Consider the following 18,664-nt stretch of genomic DNA (forward strand, 5'->3'; position numbering starts at 1 on the left):
GAAAATTAAAAAATTTTATTGCACTGTGGGGTAAATTAGAGGAAAATGGGAACCCTGAAAATCTGCTCATAGTCAAGCAAGCGGCTCAGAACTTCTGCTGTCCCAGGCCCCAGAACTTTGCTGTCCTAAGCATTCAAGAGAAGTATGTTGTAGGAGAAACTGGTTGAGGAGCTGGGTTCCATTCCAGTCTCTGATACTTTTTCAGATGAATTAACTGAAACTTGAAAGATATAATTTGCTCAATTTCCTTGAGAATTTAGGCGGGGGGGAAATTAAAGTACAGGTCTTCTGACCTGTAGTTTAGAGTTTGGGGAATATAAGATTGAGGTGGGGGTGTGTGTGTGTGTGGTGTTCTCTCTGCTTTGGACGAAACAGAATATATGCAAAGTGCTTTGGACTCAGACCAACCAAGCTTCAAATCTAATTGAACCATTTTAGAGGAGAAGGGAATGCTACCCACTCCAGTATTCTTGCTTGGAGAATTCCAGGGACAGAGGAGCCTGGCAGGCTACAGTCCATGGGGTTGCAGAAGAGTCAGACATGACTGAGCACACAATGGAGTTAAATCACTTCTCTGAGCCTCAGTTTCTGCCCTTGTAAGTGCCTAGTTCATGGGCTGTTGTAAGGATCAAAGGAGAGAACCTAAATAAAATGCTCAGTGCAACATGTAATAGAAATCAGTAAAAGTTCCAAACTGTTGACTTACAAGCTAGTTGCAGCTCTTGATTGGAGATAACGGGTCAGTTCCTTGCTATATTTTAGTGTCTCCTCTGGCTTCATTCTATTTCTGTTTCTCTGTTGTGCAAACTCAGTTTTGCCCTTTTGTTAAGTGAGCACACTGGGCCCTAATGGACTCATCTCATGTGAAAGGCTTTGATCCTTACTGTGGTTTTAACTACTGAGACCACACACAGCCTCTCCCAAACCCCTTTTGAGGATCCTCATCTCATTTTGAGAATGATCCAAACTTTTACTGCAAAGTCCCGTTAGTGTAGAAACCTCAAAGATTGTCATTCATTTTTATAGGTGGCTTACAAAGAGCCCTGGTTACCTGTAAGCCTGTTAACCTATTATCCCTCGTCCGTGGTCAGAGTTTGCCAAACTCCTGAGGAAATAACCTTGCTTCCCTTGTTCCTTAGTTACTATTCCTGGCTTATGTCCAAAGGTTTAGTTGACCCAATTTCCTAGATTCTCCAAATAGACTTCTCCAAGTAAATCTGCCCCAACATGTAAGGAATCAAAAATGGGCAATGAGTAAACTTTCATACCTGGGCTCTCTGAAGAGCTAAACTCTGCAACACCCATCACCACCTCCAGTTGTTTGTTGCCCAGTTGATCTTTAATGCCTTTTTAATGCACAATGTATATGTGCATGGTCAGTTAGCTGTGTGCGACTTTCTGCAACCCCATAGACTGTAGCCCACCAGGCTCCTCTGTCCGTGAGATTTCCCAGTCAAGAATACTGGAATGGGTTGCCATTTTCTCCACCAGGGGATCCTCCTCAACCAGGGGTCAAATCTGTGTCTCCTGTGTCTCTTGCATTGGCAGGTGGATTCTTTACTATTGTACCACCTGGAAAACCCCAACAAGCACTGTATAGTTTCTGTTATTTGCCAGAATTCTTCTAAGCCCTATACAAAAATCTATGAATTTAATCTTCTAGTGGCACTATAAGTACTGTTTATTAGTAGATCCAGCTTATATTAAAAAAAAGAAACCCAGAGTCCAGAAAGGATAAATAGCATGCTCAAGATCATCCAGCTTGTAAGAATGAGTTCTTACCCATTATGTTATGCTCCATATTTTAAAATAAGTTTTATTTCTAATTACCATGTAATATGTGGTATACTAGTGATAACTGTAAAATATTGTATGAAATTTATAATAATGGAAGTAGTCCTATAATTCCATCCCTCTCAAATTCAGCATTAAAAGAATTTTCCTTCCTCTGAAACTTATTAATACATTTTATCATATAATTCTTTTTTTACTATCTTCTTAAAAGTTAATTTTTTTTTATTGGACATATAGATTGCTTCCAGACACTTGTATTATAAGCAATATGTAGACAACTTTATACAAAAATCCTTTCTTTAACTTGGATAATCAGCTTAATATAAATTCATGATGTTGATTAAAGGGTATAATCTTTTCATGACTCGAAAAATATTTTATATATACAAATTATTTTTAAAGGTTCTATTAATTGCATTGCTATTATTATGTGTAACAAGTTTTACTGTAATTCACCAGCTTTTAGCATTACCATTTTTTAAAAATTTGCTGTGATTTGTGGGTATAGAATTATACCATGTTGTTCCTTTAATTTTGCACTTTGCTCAATTTGTGTGGTTACACATTTTATGTGTCTTTTACAATTTCCTTACGTAGTTTTTATGTACTTTGTTTCTGTGACTCTATAGACTTCAGTGTGTTTATGAAACGTGGATCCTTGAACCCTTAGCTTATATATCAGAAGGCATAAGCTGGCATTCTGTTGACTGTGTTTGGCCAATGGATCAATGCAGTGTTTTTATTTTGCATAGTACTTTGGAATTTTTATTTAAGAGTTGCTAATGGTTAAATTAATTAGGTCTTGTTTAAATTCCAGCATTCCAGCCTCCACTGAAAAGTCAGGTCTCGCTACGATGGTTCTTCCATCCCCATTGACAAAGTCAGCTGCTAGAGCTTCAGGTACCCGCTTTAGATGGGCCACGTGCTGTCCAGGCAACCTTGGTCCACCATCCACTGTTGTTCCTGATCTGCTTCACTCATTTTCCTTGTCCGCCTGATCTTTCCAGACATGGCCAGAAATCCTTTGTTACTTTAAAAGCAAATGTGGTTCTCTTTACTTGTTTTCTAACAGTGACCATTAACCTAGTCATTTAGGCCAGACATCACCTGACCACCTTGGATAATGGCACACTTTGGATAATGGCACAGTAATGGTATCTTATTTTAGTGCCTTGCTTTCTTCCATGGTTACCTAACTCTGCTCCCTGTTCATCGGGAGTCATTACCACTCTAGGCCCTCCTCTCTGTTGTACACCTTACATAGTGTCCCTCTTGGGGATATTCTTATTCACAAGATCCTTGATGACAAAGAGTTTAAGTCTGCAAGGTTGAGCTTGGAAAAGGGATGGTAGAATTAAGCAAGAGTCCATAAAATCATGTAAATAAGACGAAAAAGCTGGGAGACAGGCATCAAACTAATACAACATTGTAAATCAACAATACTCCAATGTAAAATAAGAATTAAATTTAAAAAATGCTATCGTTGACAAGTTCATTAATTGATTTATTGATAAACTGGTTAGTCATTTTTTATTTTATAAGGCTTTGGACATGGTACCAGTTCATCCTAAATCCAGTGACTTTTTGTTGGTTTGTGCTGATACTCCTGAGTATGAGGAAATAGAGCTGGTATGGTTGGGTGTGCTCCAGGGAGCTACTGTAGGAAGCAGAAAAAAATTCAGAGGTTAAGAGCTGAACAGAATCTTGAGGTTTACTTCATTCATCTCTCCTTTTTTTGTAAATAAGGCAACTGAGACCCTCTGAGAAAACTGATGTCACAAAAGCAGTTAGTGGTCCCCAACTGAACCACAGCCAGGGCTCTTGCCTCTGCCGATTCTTTTTCCCTTCGCATGACCTGTCTGGCGCTTACCAGGTGGTTCAGTGGTAAAGAATTCTCCTGCCAATGCAGGAGACGCAGTTTCCATCCCTGGGTCAGGAAGATGGCCTGGCAGCCCACTCCAGTATTCTTGCCTGGAAAATCCCATGGACAGGGGATCCTGCAAGCTACAGTTCATGGGGTCACAAAAGAGTCAGACATGACTTAGCGACTCAGCAGCAGTCGAAACCTGCTGCCCAGTGAAAGGATATAGACTGGTTTTCTGATCTAGGTTGTCCTTGATGTAGGAGGTCGTCTTCAACAGTAGGCTCTGTGAACAGAAAGCTAATTGCCATGATCGTCTCATCTATGTGAGGGTCAGGCAGGAAGCACAGGAGTGAGTGTAAGGATGGCTTGCCCAAAGGGGGCTGCTTCAGGTGTTGGTAATTGGGTCATGGAGGGTTGCTGAATCGGACTGCAGTGCAGTCACCACTGTAGGTTCTTTAGCTTCCTAAAAGGACACACTTACTATAAAGAATACATAGAGATAAAGGCCTGTGGCATCCCTAAGCCATACCAGTGTGCAGGCGCTTAGAAAACTCAAATCACTGAGGGATTCCTGGGAGTTCTCATCCCTGTTCTGTGTGAAATATTAGCAACCTTTAGGGAGAAGTTAATTTTCCATCCAGCCTGAGTGAGAATATGAGTATAGATTCGGAATCTATCACCAGAGTCGAAGGAACTAGTCAGTAGGCTTTTTAGACACCAAGTGAATGATTTTCTTACTACTTTATAGATTTGTGTCTCAGAGTCTATATTTCTGGTAAAACTGTAGCCATTTATGGAAGGAGGAGGATAATACATCAGCATTTAGAAATCATTCCTTCAATTGACTGTGTTGAACCCAATGGCTTTTGTTACATTCTCCATTGAGATCTGTTACAGCTTTCTAAACAACTGTAGAGTTAAAGGCATGCAGTTTTACCTTTAATTTATATGAGGTGAAGATGCATCGGGATTAGAATTTGTAGGTTCTTGAGGTCCCTAAACAGGGAAATTGTGAAGATTCATAAAAAATAGGGGAAAGGGAAGAACTGGATGATGGTACTATGAGAGCTGCTACATGAATCTGCTGGTTTCTCTCTAATCGTTCTCACCTTTGCATTTCAACTGTTCAAAATCAGTTCAAATTGCTATATCTCAGCTGGATTTTATGTCCTGTAATGAGCCCCCAGAAGAGAAGTTTGTTAACCTAAAAGAATTGCCAGTGGTATATTCACCTGTGTCAGCTCTTCCTCACCTTTGCAAGTGGCCCTGTGCTGCCAGGTAACATGACCATGTTTGTAAAATACATGATCTCACAGGTTTCCCCTCCTGGCTTCTACATTTCTTTATATGAAAAAAAAGTGTGCAGAATATTTGCTGTCTCAAATAGCCATGCAAATTCTGATTACACAGTTGTTTTATCTTTGAAGCTTAGCAAAAACGCAGTCATGGTTGAATGTTTAATTCCAGTAATTACAGCATCTTCTGTAGATTTCTTTAATGTATACATGTATGTCATTAAAACCAGTTACGTGAATTTCTAAAATTTGTGTCTTCTGTTTCGCAGCATTGCTGGCCCAATTCTAGACATTGTTATTTGAAAATGACTCACTGAAAAATAAAACATTTAATTGAAACATATATTTTCAGGAAAACTATTAAAATATTTTCTTATCAATCTTTCTTTGATTTTTAGGCAATAGCTTACCTTTCACCTGAAGATCTCTTGAAAGGGGAAATTGAAGACTGTCTGGAAAAGGTTCAAGTGGCCATTAACATCTTAAAGACTTTCAAAAATTGTTTCTTCAACTATAGAAAAGGATTGGCAAACTATTTTATGGGAAATAAGGAACTGAAACCATGGGATTTCCAGTCTTGTCTGGTTTTTCATAGATTTGACAAATTTCTTGATCGTTTCATGAAAATAGAGGTATTTACTTATTGGCTTCTAATTGATTTATATTGTAAGGTTAATTCAGAAGCCCTATACCTTTTAATATGATTCAGGGAACAGATGATTTATTCTATTTGAGTGGGAGGTGAGAAGTTTGCTTCCTTGGTGATTTTCATGAGGCGCTTACAACGCCAGTGCTGTCAAGATACAGTAGAAGTTTTAGTTTCAGAGCTTTGTTTACATTCAAAGCTTTGGTTTATTTTTTCAAAACTTCATTAACCTTCATCAGTGACCTTTGTGATCCTTGTGATCAAACCAGTCAATCCTAAAGGAAATCAGTCCTGAATATTCATTGGAAGGACTGATGCTGAAGATGAAACTTCAATACTTTGGCCACCTGATGTGAAGAATTGACTCATTGGAAAAGCCTCTGATGCTGGGAAAGTTTCAACGCAGAAGGAGAAAGGGATGACAGAGGATGAGATGGTTGGATGGCATCACTGACTCGATGGACATGAATTTGAGCAAACTCTGGGAGTTGGTGATGGACAGGGAAGCCTGGCGTGCTGCAGTCCATGAGGTCGCAGAGTCAGACACGACTGAGTGATTGATCTGAGTGGAATTGAGCCTTGCCCTATTACATACTAAGTTCCTAGAAGATAGTAGTAAATTGGGAAGTTATAAAAGAATCCCTTTTTCCCTTTTACATGTTTGATGTTTTTATCAGGATTCCATACCTGAAAACCCATTTGATCATCTAAATATTATGGTAACTTTTAGTATATAAATATATATGCTATACTATTAAAATATTAAAGCTGTCTGTGAAAATAGGTGAAAAGAACATGAAAACATGTGCTCTATATAAATGTTTTAAATACCGAAAAATCAAACATTGAATGAATTGCTCTGTGCCAAGTCACTTCAGTTGTGTCCTACTCTTTGTGACCCTATGGACTGTAGGGTCCATAGCCTTCTCTGTCCATGGATTCTCCAGGCAAGAATATTGGAGTAGATTGCCATGCCATTCTCCAGAGGATCTTTTGGACCCCGGGATCGAACCAGTGTTTCTTAGTCTTCTGCATTGGCAGGCGGCTTCTTTGCCACTAACGCCACCTGGGAAGCCACTGAATGAATGCATACGTGTAAACACATTTAAACACCAGTTTCTATGGAGCCAACTGGCTACGATTTTTTTTTCAAGTTTCAAACAGTCTTATTTTCTTTATGTAACCCATTCTAGCAAGTTTGGGCTTTTTTGTTGTTATATTTGTCAAATTTTATTCAAAATCAGAGTTTTATGTTTTGAAAATTCTCATCATTTAAGCAGCCCAAATGCCTTTTAATTTTTGGCTGCATCATGCAGTGTGTGGGATCTTAGTTCCCTGACCAGGGATTGAACCCATGCCCCCTGCAGAGTCTTAACCCCTGAACCACCAGAGAAGTCCTTCTGAATGACTCTTAACGTCTGAGTACCAAGTGCATAACACTGGACAACTTGTACCACGCTTTCTTAACAGCCCATTCACCATAGCGTTGGTGGATCTTGCCTGGGCATCTGACTTAGGATCAGAAGGATGTGAAATGAGAAAGTTAAATGTTTAGCTGCGGTTAAGTTCAGTCAGTTCAGTTCAGTCGCTCAGTCGTGTCCGACTCTCCGCGACCCCATGAATCACAGCACGCCAGGCCTCCCTGTCCATCACCAACTCCCGAAGTTCACTCAAACTCATGTCCACAGAGTCGGTGATGCCATCCAGCCATCTCATTCTCCGTCGTCCCCTTCTCCTCCCGCCCCCAACCTTTCCCAGCATCAGAGTCTTTTCCAGTGAGTCAACTCGTCGCATGAGGTGGCCAAAGTATTGCAGTTTCAGCTTTAGCATCAGTCCCTCCAATGAACACCCAGGATTGATCTCCTTTAGAATGGACTGGTTGGATCTCCTTGCAGTATAAGGGACATGTCACCTATACTGCTCAATAATTTTCAGTCCACGTGAAAATGGGAGTATAATTTTAAAAGTAGGCAGTTACTTTGTTGATTTAAATCATAATAACATTTATTTTCCATCATGTAAATGTCTATTGACTCACCAATTTTGAATGCTGGAAAATTTCTTTCTTTGAATCTTTAAAATGTTCTTTTCCTACTCAAGAGGGTGGAAAGATCTTTACTGTGTTTTTTCAAAGGATATATTTGTCACCGTATTGGAATTTGAAAAGCTGGAAAGACTTGAATTTGGCGGTACCAAGGGAGCAATTTTAAATGGACAGATCTGTGAGATGAGTGAAGAATTTATAAAACACTGGAAGATTTTTAAACAGAGCACGTATGACCCATCTGATTACAATAACATGGTAATGTTGTAGCTCTGTGTTTTCATTTCATAGAATCTTACTTTACAGCTGGGAAGGACAGTAGGTCACAGTGATAATAGGTTCTCTCCAGTATAGCCTCTCTCGGATGAAAGAGGCGAAATGGCTTGCCTGGATTCTCTCATCTATTTCATGATAGATCAGGGACTAGACTTAGGCCTTTGCATTTTCAGTTGGGAATATTTTAAACTATTTCTAATAATGCAACAGTGGACTTCCGTCTGGATTTGTTTCTTGTTGACGTGTATTGAAAACTTACCATATTAACTCATCTTGATCTGATTATCTGGTGTCTCTATAACTTGCATGTTTTATTTTAGCCTTTTCTTGAACCATTAAGTATATTTTTCATCTACTTGAATATTTAGTTTCACCTCATTTGTTGCATATATTATTAACGTTATGTAGTCCCCTTTTTGTTATTCTTAAGAGATCATTGTTAATTTCATATTACTAATCTCAGGGAAAAGAGGGAAGCTTTTCAGGTTTAAGCTGCTTGTGTTTTCTGTTACTGCCAGCAGGTTAGGGGCCAGCAGTTCCCTGTGAACGTCCCTGCAGCTCTGGGATAAAAATAGCTTCATTTTAGTGTTTTGCTATGACAGTGAAGCCCAGGTACCAAAAACAAAAAGTAACGATTAGCTCTCGCCCTCATTGTTTTTTGTGGAATGTGAATTTATTCACTATTATGTTTATATTTGGCCAAATAGTTGACTCTTTGAAATGTACAAGTGCAGTGTGTTAGCTTTGTAAGGACATGGTCTGCAAAGTGAATCCCTCTGAACTGTTGACAGCTTTTGGGAAGTAGAGTTAATAGTAAGAATAATACAGCCGTCGTGTGTCCTGCTAATTTGTGGAAAAGTGAGAGAAACCCAGATCTGTGGTGATGAATAGCCTGAGCTCTTCCCCAGAGCCTGATAAGATGCCTGCCGCGTGGCCGGCACTCGGGAAATGTGGACAGAATGGGGCTCTTGGCGGGGCTTGGTTTAGCTCTTCTGAGCAAGTGAGCAGTGGCATGTGCGACCCACAGTGTGCAGACCCTCAGGTGCCTTCGAGTTGCAGGAGGGTCTTGATTTACTCACGGTTACAAATCCTGGTAGGTTTTCAGCATGCCATTAATATATATACAAATACATATTATATATATACACATATATTTCAGATATATATGTCTGCCTGGTATTTGTACTTAGTATTTTGAAACCCCGTTTATTTTGTAATTGAAAAGGGCAAGGTTTACCTCTGATCTCCAAAGGTTGGAGACATCTATAGCCTTCCCTCGAAGTTCCCTTTCAACTTCCGGTCTGATTATCTTGACTTTGGTTATTTCGTGAAATCAAAATGTGAATTAACTATAAGTTCAGTTAATTGGAGTGCTTATGTCAAAGATGACCTTTCTTTTTCTTTAATGTGTCTTGGTTATCAGTGTTGCCTCAGAATATTGCAATGATTATTTATTTTGGCTTGACTGTTCATTGGTTGAACAGTTGAGTTCATTGTGTTCTGGTTTTGATGATGAAGTGAAGTCACTCAGTCATGTCCAACTCTTTGCCCGACCCCATGGACTGCAGCCTACCAGGTTCCTCTGTCCATGGGATTCTCCAGGCAAGAGTACTGGAGTCGGTTGCTATTTCCTTTTCCAGGAGATCTTCCCAACCCAGGGATCGAACCCAGGTCTCCCGCATTGTAGGCAGATGCTTCTGAGCCACCAGGGAAGTCAGTGAAATTTTGTGATGAAATCAGTTGGTGATTTTTAGGAGACAATACTTTAGCCAACAAACTGCCTCCAAACTCATATATTCATGGTGGTGTATTCCTGTGACACATGCCCAGCCCATGCCCTTCCTCTCCCACTGCACACACCGCTCTGTGTTCCCTGATCCCCATCAAGCAGTGCGGATACAGCAGTCCTGTGTGTCATGTCAGCCTTCCTGCCCTTTGGTGTAGAAATGGTTTACATATGTTCCAGTGAATTAAAGAAACAGTGATTGGTAGTTTGTTTTTAGAAATGCTGTTACTTATTTCTCTCTCTTCATTAATCTCAAGCCTATCAGGCAGGCTTTGAGCCTTTATTTATCAGAAGTTCTGCCACTGTGGTCTATTTACAGAAGAGGGGCACCTCAGCTGTGTCCATTAACGTGTCCTTGGGTTTCTGAATTATTAACACTGAATATAAAGGTCACTTTAGGTATTTGCTTTGATTTCTTCCTATAGGACTATTTGAGATCTAGGCAATTATGGGGAGAGACTTGCTTTCTTAATTAAATAATTGAAACATGGAACATTGTAGATGTTTAAGGTATATAACATGCTAACTTGAAGCATTTATATATATTAAAAGCCATTGTAGTGATAATTAACACCCGTATCATGTTGCATAATTATAATTTCTTTTAGTGGTGGAAATCATTAAGTTGTAGTCTCTTAGCAAGTTGATGTTAGGGAATGTACACAGTGATACTGTATTAAATTGAACTTGACAAGAGGATTGCTTTCTTAACTGTTTAACTGATGGGCAGGTGACTTTAGATTCAACGGATAGGTTCAACCAACATTCTGAAGTGTGGCTTCGTTAAGTAAAATTCCCCAGATAGCTACACAAGGATGGTGGATATTCTTGAAAGTAAGCCCTTGGCTCCACTAGAGTCAGTTATTCAGAGTTTGTTAATATTTACTGAACAAATGTTGGATGCCAGACATCATGCCAAACCTTTATACACATTCCTGCTTAATTCTCACTGTAACCCTGAGAGCAACCACACAGGCAAGTAAATTACCTGAGATTACAGGGAGTGAAACAGAAGTTGCGACTCAGAACTTTCAGCCTAGAGAGAGTTTTTGCTATGTTTGTAAACATACTTTCTATGTTTTTGCTGTGCCGTATCCACTCTTTAGTGTTTGTCTCCCTCTTTGCATCCTCATAGAGAAGAAGTCAATAAGTTCGTCTGGGGCGACTGGGGGAACTCAGGCTGAGGACCTGTACCCTGAGGTGGAGTGACCCAAGATGCTGTGGCTAGGTTCCTTCTACCTGCTAGTTTGTAGCAGGAAGGTTGATCCAGATACCTAGCCCTTCATTACTCTAGGATCTAAAATTCACTTTGAAAGTAGTTATTAATCTATACTAGCTTGTGTGAAAATCCCATGGATGGAGGAGCCTCGTAGGCTGCAGTCCGTGGGGTCGCTAAGGGTCGGACACGACTGAGCGACTTCACCTTCACTTTTCACTTTCACACATTGGAGAAGGAAATGGCAACCCACTCCAGTGTTCTTGCCTGGAGAATCCCAGGGATGGGGGAGCCTGGTGGGCTTCTGTCTATGGGGTCACACAGAGTCAGACACGACTGAAGTGACTTAGCAGCAGCAGCAGCAGCAGCAGCAGCTTGTGTTCCAGTTTCTACAATTAGTTCTCAGATCTGTCCTAGTCTCCTTAGCTCTTTATTCTTTTGCTATTACAGTATGTAGTATTTAAAATTTTTAGTTTCATAAATTTCTTCTTAGTCATCTACAGGATTTTCATGTCTTGCCTGCTGGTACACTCAGCCATAATAGGAGCTCCCCACGATGACAAATTTCTTATTATACTAAGAACCAGGAAGATCTCAACTGAGCAAAAAGAGACAACTAATAGAAGCCAGCATCAAGCTAAGACATGTTGAAATTATCTGACAAGGTTTTATAAAGCCATGCTAAAAATGCTTCAGTAAGCAATTATCAACATAATTAAACAAATTAAAAATAACCTCAGTGAAGACATAGAAATTTTCACCAAAGAAATAGAAGATATAAAAAAATTGGAATTTTAGAGCTGGAAAAAAACATAATTAAATAAAATAATTCAGTTCAGTTCAGTCGCTCAGTCGTGTCCGACTCTCTGCGACCCCATGAATCACAGCACGCAGGCCTCCCTGTCCATCACCAACTCCCAGAGTTCACTCAAACTCACGTCCATCGAGTCGGTGATGCCATCCCGCCATCTCATTCTCTGTCGTCCCCTTCTCCTCCCGCCCCCAGTCCTTCCCAGCATCAGAGTCTTATCCAGTCAGTCAACTCGTAAGTATTGGAGTTTCAGCTTTAGCATCAGTCCTTCCAATGAACACCCAGGATTGATCTCCTTTAGGATGGACTGGTTCGATCTCCTTGCAGTTCAAGGGACTCTCAACAGTCTTCTCCAACACCACAGTTCAAAAGCATCAATTCTTCGGCGATCAGCTTTCTTCACAGTCCAATTCTCACATCCATACATGACCACTGGAAAAACCATTAAATAAATAAAAATAATTCAAAGAATACTGGACATTAATACCTTATCCCATGTATGATTTGAAAATGCTTTCTTCCATTCCATGGATTATTGGATACTAATACCCGTGAGACTGTCCTTTCAAAAACTTTTCACAAAAGTGTTTAATTTTGATGAAGTCAAATTTTTTCTTTTGTTGTCTGTGCTTTCGGTGTCATATCTAAGAAATGATTACCAAATCTAGTGTCCTAAATATTTTCTCCAATATTTTCTCCTCAGAGTTTTATACTTTTAGCTCTTACATTTAGGTATTTGATAACTATTGTTATTTTTTGTATATCTTGTAGCATATATGAACAAAAGCATATGAACAGCTCTGTTGTTCATAACTAATGTATAGAAGGACAACTGATTTTTGCATGTTGATTTCACACCCTGCATCTTTGCTATATTTTTTATCTTTGGTGCAGAATCTTCAGTTTTCTGTGTGTCAAATCATGTCATCTATTAACAGAGGCAATTTTACTTATCCCTTTCCAGTTTGATTACTTTTTCTTTCTTTTTCTCACCTAATTGCTCTAGCGAGTGCTTCCCATGCTTTGTTGAATAGAGTGGTGGAAGTGAAACATCCTTGTCACGCTCGTGATCCTATTGGGACTACTTTGCCTTTCACCATCGAGTGTTAACTGTGGGATCTTCATAGATGGCCTTTATCATGTTGTTGACCTGTAGCATTTCTAGTTTGAGGGTTTTTATCATTAAAGGGTGTTGAATTTTGTCATTTTTTTCTGCATCAGTTGAGATGGAATGAGGGGTCTTTTTCCTTCATTCCATTGATATGGTCTGTTATTGATTTCATTTGCCATCTTTGCATTCTGCAAATAAATCCACTTGGTCATGCTGTGTGATCCTTTTGATATGCTGCTGGATACTATTTGCTAGCTTTTGTTGAGAGTGTTTATATCATTATCTATAAGGCATACCTGTCTGTAATATTCTTGTCAGGACTTTATCTGGCTTTGGTATCAGGGCAATATATGCTTTATAAGATGAGTTAGGAAGTGTTTCCTCTTCACTTTTTCGGAAGAGGATTTTTGAGTAGGATTGATGTCAATACTTTAAGTGTTTGGTGGTGTACCAGAAAGCTCTCTGGTCCTGGGCTTCTTTTGTTATTTTTGGAAGTTTTTTGATGACTAGTCTCTGTACTAGTTACAGGCCTATTTAGTTTTTCTGTTACTTCATTATTCAGTCAGAGTAGGTTGTGTATTTCTATATTTGTCCATTTTGTCTGTTATAATTTGTTATATAATTGTTCATAAAACATTTTTATGATTTTTACTTCTGTAAAATTAGTAGTAATTACTCATATTTCATTTTAGTAATTTTAGTTTCCCTCTTTTTTCTTTAGTCAGTCTGTCTAAATGTCAATTTCATTTTTTTTCAAAGAATAAACTTTTTTGTTTTGTTGATTTTTCTGTTTTTTTGTTATTGACTTCATTTATCTCCACTTTAATCTTGATTTTTTTTCCCTTTCCTCTGCTAGCTTTGGTATTAGTTTGTTCTTTTTCAATTCACATGATGTGTAAAGTTAGGTTATTCAGTTAAGATCCCCCTTTTTTTAATGTATATGTTTATAGTAATAATTGTTCCCTTAATACTGTTTCTGATGTATTCCTTAAGTTTGAGTTTGTCGGGCTTTTTTTCCCCCTTTGTGTCAAGGTTTTCTTAATTTCCCAGGTGATTTCTTATTTGATTCACTGCTGTGGGAGGGATTAAATCATACAGAGTATGTTCTTAGATGACAATGGAATCAAACTAGAAATCAGTAATAGAAACCAGACAGGAAAAGCTCTAAACACTTAAAAGCTAAAGATCACATTTCTAAGTATTCCGTGAATCAAAGTAGTAGTCTCAAGGGAAATAAAACATAGAGGACTGAATGAAAATGAATGAAATGAAAATACAGTATTTCAAAATTTGTAGGAACAGCTAAAGCAGTTATGAGGGAAATTTATAGCACTAAATGCATACATTAAAAAAGAGGAAAATATCAGTAATGTTTCTACCCTAAGAACCTAGAAAAAAATGAGAGCAAATAGATACAAATCAGAAAGAAGGGAAAAATCAGAAGGGAAGAACAGAAATCAGTGACATTGAAAACAAATAATAAAGTCAACGAAAAAACAAAACTCTAGTAAGACTACAAAGAAAAAAAGAAAAACTACCAATATCAGGAGTAAAAAAGAGCTACCATTACATGTTCTGCAGATATCAAAAGAATAATGGGTAATACCAAAACACAAAAGAATAACCTTTATACATAAACTTGAAGAATTTGATTAAATGAAACAATTCCTCGAAAAATTCAAATTACCACAACTCACCCAATATTGAAAATCGGGATATAATTGACATGTTACATTATATTAGTTTTAGGTGTACAACATAATTTGGTACATGTGTATGCTGTGAAATGATTATCACAGTAAGTTTACTTAACATCTGTCATCACAGATACTTAAACATTTTTTTTTCTTGTGAGGGTGAGAAAAATTGGATTTGTGTTTAAAAACTTTCCCCAAGGAAAATATTGATGCCTGGGGTGTTTCACTGGAGAATTCTACCAAATATTGAAGAATTACAGGCACACCTCAGTTTTTCGTTTGTGTTTGCCAGATACTGTGGGGTTTTTTTTTGTTTGTTTTTGTTTCTTTGTTTCTTTACAGATTGAAGGTTCATTGCAACCCTGCACTGATCAGTATCATTTTTGCAGTAACACCTGCTTGCTTTGTGTTGGTCACATTTTGGAAATTTTCACAGTATCTCAAACTTCTTTGCTATTACTGTATTTGTTATGGTGGTAACATGGTGACGTTATTACTATGACTCATTAAGGCTCAGATGATGGTCAGTATTTTTCAGTGATAAAGTGTATATAATGTGTATATATATATATATATTTCAGATTATTTTCCCATATAGGTTATTAAAGAATATTGAGTAGAGTTCCCTCTGCTATACAGTAGGTCCCTATTATCTATTTTATATATAGTCGTGTATATATGTCAATCCCAATCTCCTAATTTACTCCTTCCCCTCATGTTTCCCCTTTGGTAACCACAAGTTTGATTTTGAGATCTCTGAGTCTGTTTTTGATTTGTAAATAAGTTCATTTGTATCATTTTTTTTGGCTGTGCTGCACATGCGGACTTTCCTGGTAGATCAGCTGATAAATAATCCACCTGCAATACAGGAGACCCCGGTTCAATTCTTGGGTTGGAAAGATCCCCTGGAGGAGGGATAGGCTACCCACTCCAGTATTCTTGGGCTTCCTTGGTGGCTTAGTCGGTAAAGAATCTGCCTGCAATGTGGGAGACTTGGGTTCGATCCCTGGGTTGGGAAGATCCCTTGGAGGAGGGCATGGCAATCCACTCCAGTGTTCTTGCTTGGAGAATCCCCAAGGACAGAGGAGCCTGGTGGGCTACAGTCCATGGGGTCGCAAGGAGTCAGACACAACTGAGCGACACAGTATGCCTGATCTTAGTTCCCTGACCAGGGATCAAACCTGTGTCCCCTGCTGTGGAAACATGGAGTCCTACCCACTGGACTGCCAGGGAATTCCCCATTTGTATCATTTCAAAAATTATATTCCACTTATAAGTGATAGAATATGATTTTTGTCTTTCTCTGTCTGACTTCACTTAATATGACGATATCCAGGTCCATCCATGTTGCTGTAAGTGGCATTAGTTCATTGCTTGCGGCTGAGTAATATTCCATTGTGTATATATGTACCACATCTTTTTTATCCATTCCTCTGTCACTGGACATTTAGCTTGCTCCCCTGTCTTGGCTGTTATAGTGCTGCATGTATAGGTGTGCATGTATCTTCAAATTATGATTTTCTCTAGGTATACGCCCAGGACTGGGAGCGCTGGATCATACTGTGGTTTTAGTTTTCTAAGGATTCTCCATACAGTTCTCCATAATGGTTGTACAAATTTTTATTCATACAGTATAAGAGGGTGCCTTTTTCTTCCCACCCTTTCCAATATTTATTGTAGATATTTTGATGATTGACATTCTGACAGGTGTGAGCTGATACGTCATTGCAGTTTTGAGTTGCATTTCTCTGATAATTAGTGATACTGAGCATCTTTTCATGTGCTTTTTGACCATCTGTCTGCCTTCTTTGAAGAAATGTCTGTTTAGATCTTCTTCCCCTTTTTTTTATTGGATTGTTTGGGGTTTTTCTTGATATTGAGCTATATGAGCTGTTTGTATATTTTGAAGATTAATACCTTGTTGGTCACTTGCAAATATTTTCTCCTATTCTTTGGGTTGTCTTTTCATTTTGTTTATGGCTTCCTCTGCTGTGCAAAAGTTTTTAAGTTTAATTAGGTCCCATTTATTTATTTTTGTTTTTATTTTCATGACTTTCCGAGGTAGATCCAAAAAGACAGAGATATAGATTTATGTCAGAGAATGTTCTGCCTATATTTTCCACTAAGAGTTTTATATTTTCTGGCTTTACATTTAGGTCTTTAATCCATTTTGAGTTTTTATTCTTGTGTGCGGTGTTAGGGAGTGTTCTGATTGCATTCTTTTACATGTAGCTGTCCAGTTTTCCCAGCACCATGTGTTGAAAAGACTGTCTTTTCTCCATGGTATATTCTTGCGTCCTTTGTGATAGTTTAGCAATTTAAAACGTTTGATGCATTGGGTTTTTGACCATATTCAACATCCATTCATGATGGGAAAAAAAATTCTCAGAAATAGGAATAGCAGGGACCTTCCTCAAATTGATAAAGAACATCTACCAAAAGCCTCAAGGACATTATACATAATGGAAAGGACCTCCTTATATCCCACACACAAAGCGTATATTTGGCTGCCCACTCAACATATCCACTTGTATATTTAATAGGCATCACCAGCATGCTTTACCTCTCCCCAAGCCTATTCTTCCTTGTATTCTTCAACTCAAAAATACTCCATATAGTGTACTGCTTAGTGCAAAATATAGGAGTCATCCATGACCTTACTCTTTTCTCATGATAAGCATCAGGTTCTGTCATATAAACCCTGAGAATTTATCACCCTGAAAATGTACACAGATCTCATCTCTGACCCAGGTTATTGCCTTTGCTCCTAAACTTCTCCTTCAGGCCCTGTCTTGGCTCCATCACGTCTATTCTTCACACAGCAACTTGATTGCTTATTAAGAGCTAAATTAGACCATATTTCTCTAGCTAAAATGTCAAAATTTCTCATGTTACTAATAAGGGCAATTTTGGAGTTTCTAGAATATAGAAAAAATGGTTTTGAGTAGCACCAGTATATTGTTTATTCTCTAATAAGTATTGAGAAGCAGCTATGCGCTGGGAATGTTAAATATTGGCACTGTCACTGTGAGAAGAAACCTGGGTACTGTCCTCATAGATTAAAACCCAGTGGGAGCATCCAGGTAGTCAGTTATACAGTGTGCTCAGTGCTAGGGTATGCAAAGTGCTGTGTGCCATGGGAGTATTTGTGAAGGGCCCCTTTCCAGGGGAGGTGAAAGGGAAACTGAGACAATGCCTGAAAGATAAATGGAACTGAAAAATTAAATAGAAATGAAGCAGGTGAGGAGCAGGTGAAAAGACAGTGCATAGAGAAAATTGTGTTACACACAGAGCATCAGTGTGACAAGGCAGGCCTGGCTAGATCCGAGAGTGTGACGGGGGAGAGACACTGGACTAGTCAGGAGGAGTAAGTAGGGTTCACATCACAAAGGACCTTGTAGATGAAGCTAAGACTGTGAGACTTCACCGTAAAAAGTTAAGGATTCCATACTGAGACATGGAGAATTATTAGTATGAGAGTGAATTATGATTTCTATTTTACAAAGCTTGTTTAGATTGCAGTTTAGAGAATGATGGGAGATGTGAGATTAAAGGTAAAGAGTTGTTCAGATATGGTAAGCAGAATCTAGCTAAGTGTTAATCATGATGCCTGGACGATGGAGTATACATCAGATAAGACAGATAACACTTGAGCAAGAGACGAAGACGTCAAAGAGATTGCCAGAGTTTTTGTTAGGGTTTATAGAATGAGGAGTGTTTTTATAGAGAGGATGAGTTACCATTTGGCAACCCCATGGACTGTGGCCCGCCAGGCTCCTCTAGGATTTTCTAGGCAAGAATGTTGGAGTGGGTTGCCATTTCCTACTCCAGGGGATCTGTCCAATCCAGGGATGGAATCCTGGTCTCCTTCACTGCAGACAGATTCTTTGCCATCTGAGCCACAGGGAAGCCTTTGTATATAATAAATTTGAGTTATCTGGGGGATTTCCTAGGGGAGAAGTCCCTTCAGCAATTCTGAATTCAGGCTGAGCTGACAGGAGAGGTTGGGAGAGAGATCCGTTATGGGAAATAAGTATTTGTTCCTTCCCTGATGGTTGGATGGCATCACCGACTTGATGGACATGAATTTGAGCAAGCTCTGGGAGTTGGTGATGGCCAGGGAA

At 38.8% G+C, this 18,664-nt stretch overlaps 1 protein-coding gene across 1 annotated transcript in view; it reads left to right on the plus strand.

Moving 5' to 3' along the window:
* Nucleotides 1-18,664, plus strand: part of DNAH11 (dynein axonemal heavy chain 11) — a 390,076-nt gene that overhangs the window by 16,001 nt on the left and 355,411 nt on the right. The window contains exons 7-8 of the mRNA XM_088833659.1: nt 5,352-5,585; nt 7,734-7,901. Of these exons, the coding sequence (XP_088689785.1) occupies nt 5,352-5,585; nt 7,734-7,901 (402 nt within the window). The remainder of the gene's footprint in view (nt 1-5,351; nt 5,586-7,733; nt 7,902-18,664) is intronic.

Source organism: Moschus berezovskii, chromosome 3 (genome assembly GCF_049115385.1).
Source record: "Moschus berezovskii isolate FMDL1 chromosome 3, NW_MosBer_1.0, whole genome shotgun sequence".
In the NCBI taxonomy this organism is placed as follows: domain Eukaryota; kingdom Metazoa; phylum Chordata; class Mammalia; order Artiodactyla; family Moschidae; genus Moschus; species Moschus berezovskii.